General features: G+C 38.0%; 1 protein-coding gene across 2 annotated transcripts in view; it reads right to left on the reverse strand.

Moving 5' to 3' along the window:
- The window catches only part of glt1d1 (glycosyltransferase 1 domain containing 1), a 58,338-nt gene that overhangs the window by 38,668 nt on the left and 268 nt on the right, over positions 1 to 19,402 (reverse strand). For both annotated transcript variants that reach the window (XM_089119447.1, XM_039672197.2), the window contains exons 2-6: positions 18,844 to 18,992; positions 17,712 to 17,817; positions 13,862 to 13,913; positions 12,894 to 12,930; positions 12,718 to 12,774 (exon numbers count right to left, since the gene is read on the reverse strand). In XM_089119447.1, the coding sequence (XP_088975573.1) occupies positions 12,718 to 12,774; positions 12,894 to 12,930; positions 13,862 to 13,913; positions 17,712 to 17,817; positions 18,844 to 18,910 (319 nt within the window). In that variant the 5' untranslated portion in view covers positions 18,911 to 18,992. The remainder of the gene's footprint in view (positions 1 to 12,717; positions 12,775 to 12,893; positions 12,931 to 13,861; positions 13,914 to 17,711; positions 17,818 to 18,843; positions 18,993 to 19,402) is intronic.

Below are 19,402 nucleotides of genomic sequence, written 5' to 3' on the forward strand. Positions count from 1 at the left end.
TCCTCCACCTCACTGTAAACAGCCGCCATCCATATCACTCCTGTCCAGTTTTTTTGACTTGTGATGGATGGACTGATATATGGAAGGTCTGTCTATCTATTCTTTAATCTGCCTTCAAGCGGCGGCTGAATCGTAGACAAGCTTGACAATTTTCTGCTGTCTCTCTGTAGGATCAGTTAAGAATGCTCTTTCAACTTGAGAGGGAAATCTAATTACTCTAGGATGCATTACACCTCAAAGGTTTAAAAAAAATAAATAAAGACAACCTTGTGGGCTTGCCCATTTGTGTGAGTGCAGTGTTAGACAAGTGTATTTTCTACAGCTTTAGATCTAAGTGTTCACATGAAAGAAAAAGAGGAGGATATAAACAAACAGGCCTGTCACTGAAGGCAGAGGGAAAAACTAAAGGCAAATAAAGGCAAAAGCAGCATATCTCTCCAGAGGGAGGAGAAAATTCATCTTCACGTTCCACAGAAACTGATTTGGACACACCAATGGTTGTGCTCAACATGTTTTACCCAGTATCAGTTCTTTTCTGGGTTTATTTTTTATTTTATTTTTCCTAGCCTGCCTTTGATCAAAAGGAGCAACTTTAACATGAATGTTGGTGTGAAATGTTTTTACTGGGGGATTTATACTGCAAAGAAAAACATATTTCATATGTTATATTTCATAAAAAACCCCTCTAAAACAGCCACTGTTAAAAATGGCACAGCATATATGGCATATATATATATATATATATATATATATATATATATATATATATACACACACATATACACACAGCATTTGTGAACCCTGGGTTAACAATAACAATTAAGGTAGTTAATAACAATGATTGTAAAGAGGCATGTACTGGGCATAGGGAGAACAGGGACTTTGCATCTGCCAGCTGCGAGCAAAAGCAGATTGAACGTGCGCTGCACTTCTGGTTTTACCTGCAACTACCATGATTTTACTAATAGTTTCACTTTTTAATCGTTCTAATGCATTTTAATTGAAGTAAAATGTTAATTCAATTTGAGCTTGATGAAATAATAAATACCAGTTTTACATAAATTAGGTATTATCTCTTTAACCAATGTTATTGTTGTTAAAAGGATAGTCCACCCCAAAATATCATCATTCACTCTGTGGAACATAAAAGATGATCATTTGAGAAATGTCTGTTTTTTTAATACAAGTTTTTTAAGAATTTTAGCCCCAGTTCTCTTTGTAAATGTGTAGAAATGTAACTAAGTTCCCCTTAGATATGAAGAAAAGGCACAACATGAAATGTCTAGAAAGCACATGCATATTTAATGAGGTAAGAATCTAGGTGTCACGGGTTAGTGTTGGAGTGCAGGCAGAGGAAGAAGGAGGACGAAGAGGCAAAGCTCCAATTCAAAACTTTACTTAAACTTTAAACATCCAATGGAACAGAACAGACAGGAATACTCTCAAACACTGGTAACATAAGAACAACGACCGACAAAGACTGAATGAAACTGAGGGAACTAAATACACAGGGGAATCAAACATAATGAGGTGCAAAACAGGTGAAAATGATGAACAAGACGAGGAACAGGTGGCTGATGAGGGAGTGAGTTCGGGAGTAGAGACAAGAGGATCCTGGGAAGTGTAGTGCGGATGACGAAGACAGACTGGTGCAGACGAAGGACTGTGGCATCACTCCCCCCTCCCGGTAGGCGCGACCTCACGCCGTAACATCAATGGGGAGGGGGGGTGGGCGCCCTGGAGGCTGTGGAGGGCGTGGTCTGGAGGAAGCCCCCAGGGCAGAGCAGGATGAGGGTGTGGCCAGGGCGGAGCAGGACATGGTGGAGCAGGCTGAAGGCGTGGCCAGGGTGGAGCAGGCTGGGGGCGAGGTGTAGCAGGCTGAAGGCGTGGCCAGGGCGGAGCAGGCTGTGAGGACCCTTCGGGCGGCCACGGCAGTGAGGACCCTTCGGGCGGCCGTGGCTAGGACACTGGCCCCCCCCCCAAAAAATATTTGGGCTGAGTCCCCGGATTAGTGGCAGACGGGGAGTGGATCGTCTCTCGCTGGACAGAAGGGCCGGTCTCGGGCTGGACGGTCTCGGGCGGTCTCTGGCCGGACGGTCTCGGGCGCTGGCCGGGCGGTCTCTGGCGCTGGCTGGACGGGGCTGGACGGAACCAGCGGAGAGGAGAGTTCAGGCTCGGGAGGGCTGGACGAAACCAGCGATGAGGAGAGTTCAGGCTCAGGAGGGCTGGACGGAACCAGCGATGAGGAGAGTTCAGGTTTAACGAGGCTGGACGGAACCAGCGGAGAGGAGAGTTCAGGCTCGGGAGGGCTGGACGGAACCAGCGATGAGGGGAGTTCTGGTTTAACGAGGCTGGACGGAACCAGCGGAGAGGAGAGTTCAGGCTCGGGAGGGCTGGACGGAACCAGCGGAGAGGAGAGTTCATGTTTAACGAGGCTGGACGGAACCAGCGGAGAGGAGAGTTCAGGCTCGGGAGGGCTGGACGGAACCAGCGGAGAGGAGAGTTCAGGCTCGGCAGGGCTGGCGGTGAGCGCAGGCTCGGCAGGGCTGACGGTGAGCGCAGGCTCGGCACTTACTGTCTCAGGCGTGGCGGGCATGACGCTTACTGCCTTGGGCTCGGCAGATCTGGCGTGAAGTGCGTGCTCGGCTGGACTGGTGTTAAGTGCAGGCCTCCTGGGGATGAGGATCAAACAAGGCCACCGAATCGGCTGGAGAATCCCCTGAAAAGTAGCTGAGTTCATGTTGTTTTGGTCGGTCGTTCTGTCACGGGTTAGTGTTGGAGTGCAGGCAGAGAAAGAAGGAGGACGAAGAGGCAAAGCTCCAATTCAAAACTTTACTTAAAGTTTAAACATCCAATGGAACAGAACAGACAGGAATACTCTCAAACACTGGTAACATAAGAACAACGACCGACAAAGACTGAATGAAACTGAGGGAACTAAATACACAGGGGAATCAAACATAATGAGGTGCAAAACAGGTGAAAATGATGAACAGACGAGGAACAGGTGGCTGATGAGGGAGTGAGTTCGGGAGTAGAGACAAGAGGATCCTGGGAAGTGTAGTGCAGATGACGAAGACAGACTGGTGCAGACGAAGGACTGTGACACTAGGCAGTTTACAATTAGTTGTCTATTTCTAAACAATCTGTCGTAACACTTTTGGACTGCAATGTTTTAGACTGTAAACAAGATTTACAGAATTATTTTTCGATAGAGCTGCTTTGTAACAACGTGCATTAGCACTTTATAAATTTGTCAAAACTCTTGACACATCTTTGGCATCGCAATAGTGGTTCATCTCCCAAAGCAGTGTTGGAGAAGGGCTGTATAACCTAGAGTTAAAAGCAGTGTTAATGGCAGTTAGTGGCATTTCAAAATCACAAGTGTGCCATTTTGCTCAACCCAGAGTTTATAAATAAGACACTTGTGAGACGCACAATCTCTAGTTGAAGACAAGATTCAGAGATTCTAAACAGAAAAAATGCTTCTGATTCCATTCTCAAATTAAAGTGCTTCACTGTGCTTGATAAATTAAGTTGTTGTCTCTTCAAACGGAAAAATTGATTCTGAACTGCCTGAAACAAGTCATCATTGATTCCAGTCTTTCAACTCAAACCTACGTTTGTAAGTAATTTGCATAATGCTAGCCTATGGGCTTCATTGGCTGAACAAAAACATCAACTTTGACCTGCCCCCTCAAACACTATTGTAAACACAAACACTATTGTGTATTATTGAAGTAGCTAATCATGTAAATTTTATGGTGTATAAAAGCCCTTCCAGGGACAGGAGTTGAAAATTAACTATAGCTATAAACTTTATATGCAACACTTCAGTGACATGCTTGATCTTGACACTATGTTTGTTTGCATTGTCCCTGTCAAATAAATAAATAAATAAATAAATTCCTCCTACGCATTTCCGCACGTACCTTCTCGCATTTCCACATGTACCATCTCCTTCGACGTCTTCTCTCATTTCTGCCTTTTAGTTTTGGTAATTTCACTTAAATTAACTGTTTTTCCACCTCAATATGCTCCAACTCCAACATGATCAGCTCTCTTTCAGTCGCCATTGCTTGTAGTAACCTAGCCGCGAGGAATCTAAACACAGTGGAACATTAAAAACCTCCGCCGCCAACTAGCGTTTCGGAGCAGTACTGCAGAGCAACCAAGACCTGAACGCAGAAGTATAAATGCTCACAACGGCGTTGCCTACGTGCGTAGCCAACGCCGTACCCTCGACGCAGAAGTAGAAATTGGCCTTAACCGATGCCATCGTTGTGGTTCGTATCACTGTGTATACAAGTGCTGAGGAAGCCGAGTTGAAATTCAGATCTGGTAATTGGCATTTCATTTCCGACACACGCTGTACAACAGACTGGGAATCTTTAAAATAGCATAATAGGAACACTTTAACCCATTTCAAATGAATTGTCACAGGAAAAAAATTGATTTGCTGCCTATTATGAAAGAACACACTGAGACTCAAGAGGAGCACAATGACCTAGTCTAAAACTTCAAAGTAAAATGAAGTTTTCCCTGTACTGTCAACCTCTCCAGCAATACTTACACCTCCAGAAAGCCTCAGAAGAAAAGAAACAAAACTTCACTCTTGCCACTCACATCTTTGAGAGCACTAAATCATCCCTGCATCAGGACCTCATTTCCCACGAGCCCCTGCAGGCGTGACTCTCATCATCACCCAGTGCTATGAAGGGGTCTATACTGCACAATCCCAGAGGACCACCCAGATCTTCTCTGTCATGTGAAAACCTGCTCCACCTAGAAAACTCTCTTCACAACTATAGACCTCCAACCTAGGTGTGATCCAGAGATGACATCTCCACAATCCCATCATCCACTTCAGCATCCACTCAGCGTGGTAGGAGGTCAGAACATCTGCTTTGATGGAGCTGCTGAGGCTTGTGTCGACTGATCTCAGAGCGGTGGCACCAGCCCCAGGGGTCTCCACAAACAAGCATGGGCTTATGTAGAGATCAATCTTTAATGTGGAGCAGCAGGCGCACTGGAGCAGATTACTCAAACACGCCAGCGCATGAGCTCATGAGAATGGATTCGATATTCATAGCCTTGCATTTAGCTTTTTAAAGAGTAAAGCAACATGTTTATAGGAATTGGGTCTTTCATTAGTGATGGGGCCGATATACACCAATCCCAAAAAGTAATTGGACACTTATAAACCTGAATGACTCTGCATTCGATACAAAACATTCAATCGAATGGCATGCGAGCAGATGACACTGCATCTTTTCTGAGAACCTTTTGACAACCACTTTTTTTAGTGCAATATTTTGCTTGAAAAGCATGTTTGTTCTACTATTAAATAAACAAAATGCCATTTGGTTTGGTTTGATTTGATGGCTGCACTTTATATTATGTGGCTTTAAGTACTATGTACTCATCGAAAAATATGTACAATGTACTTATTGTGTTCAGATTGTATTGTAAAATACTTTTGCTGCTTTTTAGATGTGATACGGGTAAGGTTAGGGTCCGGTGGGTGGTATTTAAACATATTTTAAATTACTAATGTTACAAATAATATTCATATTTTACAATACTACTGTTTTTATTATATTTTATCAAATTAATGTAGCATTAAAGCTACACTATGTGATTTGTATTCCCATCTACCGGTGAAAAGGTATATTAGTTGAATTATTACAGTGAATATTAGTTTTTGCTCCTCTCAATTCCGATTTCGTTTTAACTCCTACGGTGGCCAATGTAGTCCAAGATTAACATGGCTTCCAGTTCGACCTCGTCCATGAGTGTTAACTCAAACGTAAACGCAAAAGGCGAAGCTTGAATTACCGGGTATGTCCCTCTTTGGCTAAGGTACTTTCAAGGTGGAGGGGCAACATGGCGACCAACATTAGAACCCCTTACCCGTATGTATTTTCAATGGCATATTATACACTCACTAGAATACTTTATTACTTGAACGAAGTAAATATACATTAATGAGCACATATATTTTTGAAAGAACTAAGTGTTTTTAGCTAAGAAAAAACTAAAAGAGTTACACAGTGTAGCTTTAACAAGAATAAGATAAAAAACTTGAAAAAAAGAAAAGAAAAAAAAACTTTTGAACAGAAGGGTATCTGCAAAAATTAACAAAATTTTGATTTGCCACAGGATTAGTTCACTTCAGAGTTAAAATTCCTGATAATGTACCCCCATGTCATCCAAGTCTTTCTTATATCGAAAAGAAATTAAGGTTTTAGAGGAAAACATTCCAGGATTTTTTCTCAATATAGTGAACTTCAATGGGCCCTAGGGCTGCACGAGACTGGGAAAATATGCAATGTTTTTGTTGAGTATCGTGATAATGATATTTCTTACGATATAAAATTTCCATAGAGAACTGCTATTTTTATTAAGCTTTTTTTATCATTTAATGATCAGACTAAAATAAACAGGTAGGCTAAAACATATTCTTCTAAACCTTACATTTGCAAAACTTTGATTAATGGTTGTCTTTGAGGCTCTGTTATTGTTACGTGGCATTATGTTAGCAGTTCTACACATTTTGAAGTCTTCATAGCCCCGGAGCTGCATTTCAGATGAGATGACCATGGAGATTAGTTTCCTCTCGACGTGGCCACAATTTTTTTCCGCACGACCTAACCCCAACCCTAAATTCTGGAAATTTTAATTCTGAAGTCTACTTCAGAAGTCTACTTCTAAATGAAAATTCTGTCATCATTTACTCACTCTTATGTTGTTCCAAATCCATAAGACATTCGTTTATCTTCAGAACACAAATGAAGATATTTTTAATGAAAGTCTATGATTAAAGTCTGTGCTTCTGAATCCATTGAAACTCTGGCGCTTTAAAATGCTCATAAAAAGATCGTAAAATAAATCCATGTCACATGATAATCAGGAAACATAAACGAGGACTTAATAGCAGGAAAACAAAAAGTACGATTTTTATTAACCAACTAAACAAAATACAAAAGTGCAAACAAAACTCCAGCACCAGACTGAAAACACAAAGGAGGCTATAAAGGAAACACATGCAGGAGGATAATGAGACAGCATGTGTGTATTGTTAATGACTAAACAGATAACGAGAAGGGAGGAGCTAACAATTAGACAGAAAGCACATGGCACAGGAATAATCACATAACCATAACATAAACACAGGACAGACAGGAAATGTCATAGCTCTGTCACCACACAGAACTAGTAACAAAAGCAGAAGTGACAGAACCATGACACCATCTGAATCAAAAGGTTTAATCCAAGTCTTCTGAAGAGACGCAGCCCTTTAAGACATATGTACATTTCTATAGACCATTTCACAAGATGTAAACAACACTGGTCCAGAAGCACTTCCTGTTTCAGTTTGTAACTGTTTTCTTTATTTCACATGTAATTGGTTGGTCGTTGGTTTAACTTTTTGATTCTGTTTTAAATGTTCTGTTGGTTGTATTTTATCCCAGCTTTTATATACTGTTAAAAAACTGAAACAGGAAGTGCTTCTGGACCAGTGTTGTTTACATCTTGTGAAATGGTCTATAAAAAAAACAACAACAAACGTTTCTGTCATTAAATGGGAAGAAAGTGAATGGGATTAAAAACTAAGAAAATTATTGATTAAAAGCTTTAAGAAGCTGTATGTATGATTTTTTTTATGTATTACTTTTTTTATTGCCAATGTATGAACAGCTTGTAATGAAGACTTCCCAGACTTCCTGGGTTTCCTATGAACGCCTGTATACTAGTAGTATATTATATAATAGCATCATTTAAATAACTTCATCTGTAGTCATAATGCCAGTGAATTGCAGAGCTGATGCAAGCATATCCACATCGCTCTGATCATATGCTTTCTAAACTGCTTTTTTCTCACCGCTGCGCTGTCATTTGTGTTGTGTTAGTGAGAAAAAGTGTGCAGCACATATTTACATATTCATATAATTTACATAAATACAACGGCACTCTCAGCAGTGTGGATGGCGTCAGGATGTTTGTAAATAGTATATCACTGTAAAGGTATTTCCAACTTCCAAGAAAAGAACAACAAAAAAAAGTCACCAAAACAGTCAAACGATGCAAGTTATTTCAAAAGTACAAATACATGTTTTTTCTTTCTAAAGTTTTTCCTTTCCCCATTAGCCTCATCTCCAAATAATTATGCATGTCATACATGTATAGACTCACTGACACGCACAACCTCTTCGCTCCTGGCAGGCACTAATCAACTAATCGTCTCTAATCAAGGTTGAGTGCTCTTGAGTTTAAGAGTGTTAAGGCCTGAAGTGAACATCACATGTATATATTTAATGGGGCAACGTCTGTTTATCAAAATTATCACGGAATGTTTGAGAGGGATGATGATGAATGTACACGTCAAGGTATTAATCAAACAGGGTCTGAAAATCCATCTAATGCTGTTCTATCGTATAATTAATGATGTAGGCTCAGGCACTTGCTTTTGGGGCTTAAAGAGCAACATGCAGGTTGAATTTATTTCTGAATTAATACTTTAAATTGTTTGCAGAGTTCTTTTAAAAACACATATGTAGAAATGACTAATGAAATCTCATTTGATTTAGAGATTTTGATGAACATGTGCTCTGGAATACGCCCTTCCCACTAGCAATGAGTCATATGACGTAGGCCGAGGATAATAAAAAAAGCTCATGGTCCGCTTTCTCTTTGTTAGGTGTTGATGTAGTTAGAGCAGTAGTGAGAGTCAGAAAGTTTTAGATCGAGTTTTAGAGAAGCCATAATGGTAAATAATTGTGTTTGTGCTGGTTGCATGAATTCCTGCCTGTCAGGACATCATGTCCATCATTTTTCCTCTAGGAAAAACGAGGCTTTTCAGTCTTGGGTGCGTTTTGTGCAGGCGAAGAGAGTAGACTTCACTGCCACGTCTGTTACCACACACTTGGTCGTTTGTGGCGCACATTTCACTCCCTTTAAATGCCATCACTAACTGCAGTTGAAAAGAAAAGCGAGCTAACGCGAGCCGAGCCGTGCCAAGCCGAGTCATACCACGCAGTGGAAACGCGAAGCGAGCCGCACCATGCAGTGGAAAAGCGCCATTAGACTGTTGTTATTGTAGCTTAGGTATTGTCATTATTTATTTGTTGATATGGCATGGTCATTAGTCAATGTAGATAGTGCTGCTAACCAGCTTGGATGGACTGCATAATCACTGTGAGCGTAGAATATGAGAAGACAAAACCTTGCTGGCTTAAATTAAGACAATCTAAATGGATGTTTAATCAAGAACAAACTCGAACATATTTTTGCTGAAGCAGATTTATTGCAAAACACCAAGGTACTAGCCATACAGTAGATGAACCAGCGTTGCTAACTTACATGAACTCACCAAGTCACTTGCCCTATTTACCACTGGTTTTCACTGGTTGACTAAAATATCAAGTTAACATCGTTTCTTTTAATAGGATGAAAATAATCTTATTTAAATTGTGAACAAATTATATATATATATATATATATATATATATATATATATATATGAAGAGTTCAGATGCAAAAGCCTCTAAATGCCGTTTGAAATTTTCTTCTTTAATGATGATTTTTATCAAACTTGTATATTTAATTTCAGTAATTTCACTTAAATAACAATTAATAGGTAATTATCATTGCCATTTAAGTGAAATCACTGAACTTAAATATACAAGCTTGATAAAAATGATCATTCTAGAAGAAAATTTCAAATGGCACTTAGAGGCTTTTGCATCTGAACTCTTCATATATATATATATATATATATATATCGAAAACGAATATCATGGGGGTGACCATCAAGTTAACGATCCAATTGTGATTATGCCATGTGAGGTGGATCAAGCTATAAGCAACTTACCCCAAAATAAAGCAAGTGGCTCAGATAATATTTCTGCTGAACATCTTAAATATGGAAGTAAGAAGTTACCTCCTTTATTAGCGAGTTGTCTTACTGCCCTTCTGAGTCACAATGTGTTACCAGATTCAATGTTGTCTGTCTTATTAGTACCAGTTATTAAAAACAAAGCTGGAATGGTGGGTAACTTAAATAATTATAGACCTGTAGCTTTAGCTAGTATTTTGTCTAAAGTCTTAGAAAAAATCTTGCTTGATAGGCTAAATGTGTTTATTATTTCTAAAGACAATCAGTTTGGATTTAAGGCAAAACATGGTACTGATCTTTGCATTTATGCATTAAAGGAAATTGTAAATAAGTACAAAGATAAAAACTCCACAGTTTTTATGTGTTTCATTGATGCATCTAAAGCTTTTGATCGGGTTAACCATGCTAAGCTGTTTTCTAAAATGAGACAAAGAGGGGTTCCAGAATACATTGTGAGAATCTTGGCCTATTGGTATGCCCACCAGTTGTTGCAAGTTAAATGGGGCAATAAGGTCTCTGCCCCCTTTGGGGTCAGTAATGGGGTGAGACAAGGAGGGATTTTGTCCCCAATTTTGTTTAACCTTTATATGGATGAGCTGTCTGAACGTTTGAATGGTTGTAAAACTGGCTGTATGAATGGTACTAAGTTAGTGAATCATATTATGTATGCGGATGATCTTGTGGTGTTTAGTCCAAGCAGTGCTGGGCTTCAACATCTTTTAAATGTGTGTTCTGATTATGGTCTGGAACATGATATTGTATATAATCCTGATAAGAGCATGGTTATGGTCTGCAGAACTAAGGAGGATAAAAGTATAAAATTTCCAGTGTTTAAGTTGTCTAACCAGAATCTCACGGTGTGCGAGAAAGTGAAATATCTTGGACATATTATTACTGAGCACATGACAGATGATGATGATATTGAAAGGCAACGCCGCCTGATGTATATGCAGGCAAATATACTGTTGCGTAAGTTTAGTTTCTGTTCAGATGAGGTGAAGGTGTCACTTTTTAAAGCATATTGTACAACATTTTATACTGCTCATTTGTGGTGTAACTACAGAACATCTAGTTTACAGAAGCTGCAAGTAGCATATAATGATGCTATGAGAATCTTATTAAGGAGACCTAGATGGCATAGTGCAAGTGAAATGTTTGTCAGTGTACGTGTAATCACTTTTAAAGCACTGTTACGTAATTTTATATATAGATTTATCTGCCGACTTAATGACTCTAAAAATGAAATTATTGTGAGTTTAATAAATGTGAGGGTTAGTTCTACACGGTATCAGTCAAAGCTGTGGAGACACTGGTACTGGTGTATTCTGTGAGTCTATGTCACAAAATTGTATGGCTGTTGTAAAGGATTGTATGGGTTGTGTTTTTTTTTTTTTGTTGTTGTTGTTGTTGTTGTTTTTTGTTTATTTGTTTTTCTCTTTCTTTTTAAAAATGGACTTTGAGTCTGTAATAATAAAGTTTTGATTGATTGATATATATATATATATATATATATTGCGATCAAAGAACAATCTTTCCACACAGCGCAAGTTTATCTGGACAACTCGTTATGAAATCAATGACGCAAACTACACAACGAAGCTCTTACTGTATGTACATCATCGTCTCTGCATTGGTGAAAGCATTAGAGAAAGCAGAAACTGCGTTGCAATAAGATCTTCATTTTCGCGATCAACACACTGTCATCTGCTTGCTCAATGCTCATCTCAGCAACATTTTATGTGATGGGAATAGATCTAAATACTTTAAAACTTTTCACGATTCGTTAATCTCGATAACTGCAATGGTAAAATTAAACGTATAATAGCTGTAGTAAAAGTATTTGAGAGAGTTTCACACGTAACATGTAGCTATTTCATATGCAAGCATGTCAGCCAATCACATCAGTGGCCCGTTACACTGAATCTCACAGACAGACCCCTTGAAAAAGAGCGTTCAATTCAGGGGCTAAAATAAGGCTAGGAAAAATGCCTGTATTTCTGAATTAGTAGCAGTCAAAAATTGACACGTTACAATTTTTTATGTTTTTTAAAGGATCACTCCACCGTTTTTTCATATTAAACTATGTTATGCCCTTAACGAAGACGAGTTGATACATACCTGTCGTCTCAGTGTGTGCACTCAATCGCTCTGGCACGTGAGACACTTTGATAGCACTTGACTAAGCCCAGTTCATTCAATTTCGGCCAAGCAGAGAAGCGACCAAACACGCAAGCAAGTGCAATTCCCATATAGTCATCCATTTTACACAATTAGAAAAGCGCAACGTTTTATTTTGTGTCACTGTCTTATTTTGTGTAACTGTATTTAAATAGGGAAAACGTGGAGGTGTGTGGTCACTTCTCTGCTTGGCCGATATTGAATGAACTGGGCTAGTTAAGTGCTATCAAATTGTCTCGTGCGCCAGAGCGATTGAGTGCACTGAGACGACAGAGTTGTGCATCAACTCGTCTTAGTTAAGGGAATAACAGTTTAATATGAAAAAACAGTGGAGTATCCCTGCATTTATTTGATTCACATTCTAATATGATGATTTATTATCTGGAAACAGTTGTGCTACTTAATGTTTTGTTTTGGAATATATATATATATATATATATATATATATATATATGTGTGTGTGTGTGTGTGTGTGTGTGTGTGTGTGTGTGTGTGTGTGCGTGTGTGTGTGTAAAAAAAAAAAAAAAAAAAAAAAAAAAAAAGTGTATTTATGCCTTTTTTTTTACATTTGAGACCCTGCCCTTGAGGAACGTCCCCGTGTAGGCTATTAAGTGGAGAGGAGAATTGTGAAGGTGTTGCACCTGTGCTGTGTAAGAAGTCGCTCCAACAGAAATGTAATGCCATTTTGGTTTCGATCCCTGGAAACATATGCAGATGTTAAAAAATACATTTAAAAAAATAGGCATTAAACTTTTTATTTTAGCACACAACTTCTATGTAATGCCATTAGAAAACATTCAGTATTAATAAATTCTACCTTGAGGCTGCACACAGATCTTCTTGTTCTCACATTCCTGGAAAAAAATGGTGAAGGAAATAAGTTAGCCCTCTACTGGACATTACTATTACTGTAACCTTTTGACAACTATATTTCTGAATTCTCCACTGGTTTATAATTATTGAAAAAAAATAATAATAATAAAATAATTCTCTATAAAATCTCAATCAAGTATCAATATTTAAAGTAGTAAAAAATACATTTATAAATATTACTAATTACTCAAATTTATACTAATTTTACTTTAGTAAGATATAACTAATTTTGCATTTTGTTTCTTAACAATTGTAAGATTTCCTAATATTATAAAGTTTGGTGTCCCTGGATGCCCTGCAGATGAAAGTAAAAGTAAATTTTTCAACCATTATGATTTCTTTTTTTATGATAATAGAGTTATCCATGTTCAAAGTTCATGTCCTTGGCTAATGTAATAGCAGAAAATATCTGAGGAAAAAATCTCTGTGCAGTGTGACGAATCACTGATTTGCCTAAATCAATACCATTGGAGAGGTGAAAAAAACAATACAGCAGCAGGAAGGTAATAAAAGAACAATATGTAAATGGCTGGTTGAGATAAAGTGGATAATTTCTCACAGACGGAGGGGAAATTGGCTGGATGTTATCAGTCCCGGGAGAGGGAGAACCCCTGGTGTGTGTGTGTGTGTGTGAGACAGAGACATCCTGTTTGCCTTGACTTCAAATATGTGTGTCTGGGGTTTCATTTGAGGATAAAACATGATGGAAATAGTGATTTTAATGCTGTGCTATTAAAGGATGCAAGGCAGGATATTGCATTTGTAGCCGTTAAATCATCCCGCTGTATTTATAGCAACAGTTAGCTCAGTAGTTGTCTCTCTTATTTCTTCCCTCCTCTAGAAGTCCATAAGAAATAAACACTAGCATATTTATTTCCATGAACCTGGAGCTGTAAACTCAACATTTCTTACCAGGAGCAGCTGAGCCTGTTCTTTCAATGCATCGGTGAACGCCACAACAAACCTGCATGTGAGAGAGAGATGAAGCAAGTGAGCTGACATGTTTAACGTGTAATGAAAAGTCTGCACAGGGTTGTGACGGTGAGGTACGCGCCATGCTGTGTTCAACCGCTTTCATTTCACCGCAATTCCACACTTTCCCAGACATCAAAGCTGTCAAAAATCTGTAAATCAAATCAGTCAAGCCACGCAAATAAAAGTACAGCAATGCAATCCCCGAGTAGCGCAAGTCAAGATGATGAGGAGGAGGATTTTTTTTTTTTTGTAATTGAAAACTTTTTTATCATAACTATTAACATTTTATTCTAAAAGTTAATTTTTTTTCAAAACTCTAGTTTATTTCCCATTAAAAATTACATTTTATATCCCAGATTTTCAATGTAGTCTTGGACTTTTGAAGCTCCCTGTATTTTTTTTTTTTTAAAGAAGAAAAAAAAGTCAAAGTTTGGACTGTGCCTCTGTCGTGCTGTCAAGCCTCATCCTAAAGCTTGTTTATTCAAACTCAAAACACGCAAACACACATACATAAGACATAAGGCCCTCTTTTTGATACATGTGGGTGGAATAAAGAAAAAGCAGACATGGTGTTGTTATTTTTCCAAATGACTGCAACTGAACCCCATGGGTTACCCCATATCTCCTCTTCATCATCTCTTGTCCCTCATCTCTCTCTTTCAGGAGATGTGAAGGTTAGGCAGTAACGGCGGCAGCAGGGGGTCTTCTCTAAGAGATGTGTTTGAAGTGGAAAGGCTCTTATTCTCCCTAGTGACAATTATTCCCTTAAGACTGTCAGAAGGGTTTGAATCTCTCTGTACTAATCAAACAGACCACACGAATCTTTAACACCTGGCTAATGAATTAAAAACAAAGCTGGCAAGCTTTGGGTATTGATGTATTATTGATTAAAACAATTTAGGATGAGGAGAAGAAATGCCACATAATGATACCTGGTCCTGTCAACCTTTTGGTCAAAGGAGCAATGGAGGATAAAAAGAGAGAGCATTTAAAGGGGAAAGACTATATACTGCTATTCAAAAGTTCAATGACAACACAGTCCTGAAGCGTCAACTAGTCTCTCCCCTGTGAAGACGTCTTTCCCTTCCCTTTACCTCTGTACATATGAAATGTTGCAAAATGATTCCAGTGCACATGGATGCGCGGAAGCGACAACAAAAAATCTGTATTTTGATTTGTTTAAGGCCAGACAAGCAATTTGGTGAGGTCAATTTGTATAGAAAGACTACAGGTCTGCGCACATAGAATCATCATAGCACACATTCAAACCCGCATACTTCTAGATTAGACATGTAGGCAGAGATATAGTAACGAAGTAGAACTACTTAAGTACTAAAATGCTATATTTGTAGCTACTCTACTTGAGTATTGTTTTTTTCTCATACTTTTACTTCAGTAGATATTTTCGATGAATTTAATACTTTTACTTCAATATTTTTTTTTTAGTGTTCTGCTAGTTACTCGTTACAATTATAAAAATTTTACGAATCATTCATTGCAAGTTGGCTTTCATGCTGCCTAAATCACACACCAGTTTTATAGGGTAATGGTATTGATTGACACACACATTGACAACTAATGCAGGGGTTGTCCTGCAATGACATTTTTTGGCGGCAGCCAAAGCGCCTTATTTGATTGCTAGTTCAAACTTTTGACTGCTTTCTTTAATAATACATGACACAATACTTGTACTTTTACTTTTAGTACTTAAGTAGTGAGTTTTAAAATAAACTATTTGCAATACTTAAGTACAAAAAGTGTTGAATACTTTAGTACTTCTACTTAAGTGTGGTGCTTAAAGAGCACTTCAACTTCTACTCAAGTCACTTTTTTGATAGAGCGCTTGTACTTTTACTCAAGTCCGGGTTTCTAGTACTTTATACATCTCTGCATGTAGGACGCACTTGCACGCCGTCTGTGTTTTCACGGATTTGTGTTTTTGAAGTTTGCAAACGTTTATAATAAGCGCTTATAATGATGATGCTTTTGAAATTTCAACACTTGCACCTTGTAACCCATTTCAAGGTCTGTGTTCTCGAACAACCAGGCAATGTTGTTGTGCAAATATTGTGTTCTAGTTCACGTTCTCCACCCACTGCCTCTACAGACGCACAACTCACTTTTTTCCCACATTTCACGGTGAACTTCAACTACAAATTCCACTGTCACAGGCCTTCAGTTGAAATCATCCCAGCTCTTGCATGGCCAGCATACTCACCGGACATGTCACCCATAAAAATTATTTTTTTTTTTAAAAACACCGCAAGCAGGCATGTCGGAGAATAGAGCGGACACGCGCTTCACACTGTGACCGTGCTGCGGGCACCCAAAATATTGTTTAACCATCAATAATCCCTCACATCACTCATTTTTAAAGTTCTTTCATAAGTGAAAAAAGACTTAAGGAAAGGCTCCAGGGGTATCATTTAGCAGCATTTATGCTCAGCATCAGGGGTGTTTGTTGTTTGGACAGACATGCCCCCACTGCTAAAAAAAACTGCCATAACTCTTCTCATTGGAACTTTTCAGAAACATTAACCAAGATGGCATAGTATTGTTGTTGATATGAATCTGTTGTCTAGTTTTTTCCCCGTTTTCTTAAAGTTAAAATAATCTGACTGAGGAATGTTAGACAAGTAAATATTGCAACTGTGGTCAATTGTAAATTAACTTACATATTGCCTATTTAACTTTATTCAAAAATTATTATTTAATTCTGCAATTTGACTTCATTAGCGATTATCGTCAATTTGATTACACAGATACGAAACTAAACTAGACAAACTTAGACAATGGCACCTCTGAATTCAATAATAAAAATGCCTTATCCTGAAAATGTAATGTTTAATCTTATTCTTATACAATACATTACTGACACACTATCCTGCAATTTGATACTGTTAAGTGCTTCTTCGTTACAGTATTATTTTAATATTTGAAAACAGCAGGTAATAAAAATACAACGGATCATGTTAGCTCTGGTCCAATTAAAAAATATTAACAAATAGAACTTAGGACATTTTTGCGCATGTAAAATATACTGTAGGATTACTAATTTTATTTAAATGTTAAATTTAGGTTTCGATACAATAGTACATAAACTGAGGAAGTTCATTAGTGTGAATTTTGTAACTAAGGTAAATTATGTCCCAAACCTGCCTGTTCCTGTCTGTCCTGATCTTTCTATTGCAAGTTAAATTGGAGACTATCACGTTTCGTCATTGAATAGTCCGGCTGATCAGATTAGTTTCTCTGCATTCGAATCACCTTTTGTTTAAAATGGTTCAACAGGACCCCCAAATATTGCTGAAATATTTTTTTCTCACAAAAGTGATAGCCGTATTAAAGATTAATCTCAGATGCAAAGATAAACAATGCAACTCTTATACAATCCTCTTTTTATACAGTTTACATACAATTACAAATCATAAATCACCCCTTGCTTACAAACCTTTACAACCTTCTTATGTTGTTGATTAAAAAACAAATTGTGAAGAATGTACTGGAGATTTCAAGTCTTATGAAATATGCAAAAGCACAATTAAAGTATCATACTATAATTGGGGCATATGACTGGTGCATTAGTCTCCTTAAGCCATATGAATTTTTATGAGAGAAACAAACATATCTTTTTTTTTTTTTAAATGGAAAATAACAGCCAGAACGTTCTTTAAAATCTCTTCTTTGAGTTCCACAGAGTCGAACAGGTTTATGGGTCATAAATGATGACAGAATTACATTAACTATAGCTGACAAGGCTTTTCATAAGAGACTGGGTAAATTTGACCTGGCCTTGCGCAAAACTTCCTCCATCACAGCTCGCTTGTGCTCATCCTTTACGTCCTCGTTGACATCAGTCCCTCCAAAGACCACTCCGAACGGCACTCCAGCATCTGCAGAGAAATGGAAATTCACAACAAAGACGTAAATCCCTTATTTTACTTATTCACCTCCTCTGAAGTTCAACTTTTAAATCCTTTGAGTGAGCAAAGTCCTTGAGGCATGAAACAGTGCGTTTATCTTGCCAGAGGGGGAAAGACGTCATCAACAGAGTGGACACTTTGGGCAATGACTAAAAAAACTGGCCATATCTTAGAGAGGTGAGGGAGAAGTAGCCTTCAATCTGAACAAGGCATTCTGTAAGGATACACAATAATATTCAACATTTTACAGTCTTTTTGAAATGAATGCCATAAATTGATTATTGAAGCAGATAATATGAGTGCCATCATACTGCCCATAAAAAAAATAAAAAATAAAAAAAACTATGATTGTGATGATGGCATCAGATAGTAATACCATTTTACACTTATAGCTCAAAACTAATGTCTAATATTATATATATATATATATATATATATATATATATATATAGACCATTTCACAAGATGTAAACAACACTGGTCCAGAAGCACTTCCTGTTTCAGTTTGTAACTGTTTTCTTTATTTCACATGTAAAGAAAACATCTTAAAGATGTTTGTTTTACTTTTTGATTCAGTTTTAAATGTTCTGTTGGTTGTATTTTATCCCAGCTTTTATGTAGTGTTAAAAAACTGAAACAGGAAGTGCTTGTGGACCAGTGTTGTTTACATCTTGTGAAATGGTCTATATATACACACTGAACAAAGAAATCTCATAAAAAAATGTCCCTAAACAAAATAATACTCTAAAACGTAACGTTTCATATGCAAGTGGGCATTTCAAATGTTACCATCACTATTAAAATCATACATTTTGTGATAGATGTGGATAACAGTAATGAGTCGAGACAGATGTGTGTAAAGAAGGCTAATGGTTAGGTAAGACTATGTGGTACACAAATTCTGCATGAAATCAATCGCATCTATATGAGCTGTTCTCACTAATAAAGTGAAACCAACATGTGTGTGTATATTTTAAGAGGCCGAGGGACTTGTACCTAAAAGAAGCCTGCCTCCTTTGAAAAGATGAATAGCCAGTGCAGCCTCGACCCGCTCTTGCGTCATCAGGGATGATACATCAGAGGCAGAACTAAACTCTCTTGTATCACACAGTACACAAGTGTGTCCTGCAGCCACGATGTGATTCCTGCAACCAAAACACACATACACACTGAAACACACTATAAATCAGCATCTCATTCTCTGTAATTATGTGGCTCGGGGCTTTTCTTGCTATCATGGTACAGTGATAACCTACACGGAATTTGCCCGGTATTTCAAATAATACCATGATATTACCATTGTACAGTAAAGTTGCATTCTCCAAAATACAATGTTTTGTACAACAGCGCCAACAGATTATAGCTTCACAATGGTGTAACGTTGTGCATTATGCAGTGCAATACGTGACATTGCGATGTATATGGCATTACAGGGTTGAAAAATCGCTTCATTGAAAAATGATCGCCTTACAGGATTAATACTACTCGAATAAACTGTGTTGTGAGAGGTGATGATCAATATGGAGGATTGTTATACTTCCTGGTTTCGCTAACC

Source organism: Pimephales promelas, chromosome 14 (assembly GCF_988280905.1).
Source record: "Pimephales promelas chromosome 14, fPimPro1.hap1.1, whole genome shotgun sequence".
Classification (NCBI taxonomy): domain Eukaryota; kingdom Metazoa; phylum Chordata; class Actinopteri; order Cypriniformes; family Leuciscidae; genus Pimephales; species Pimephales promelas.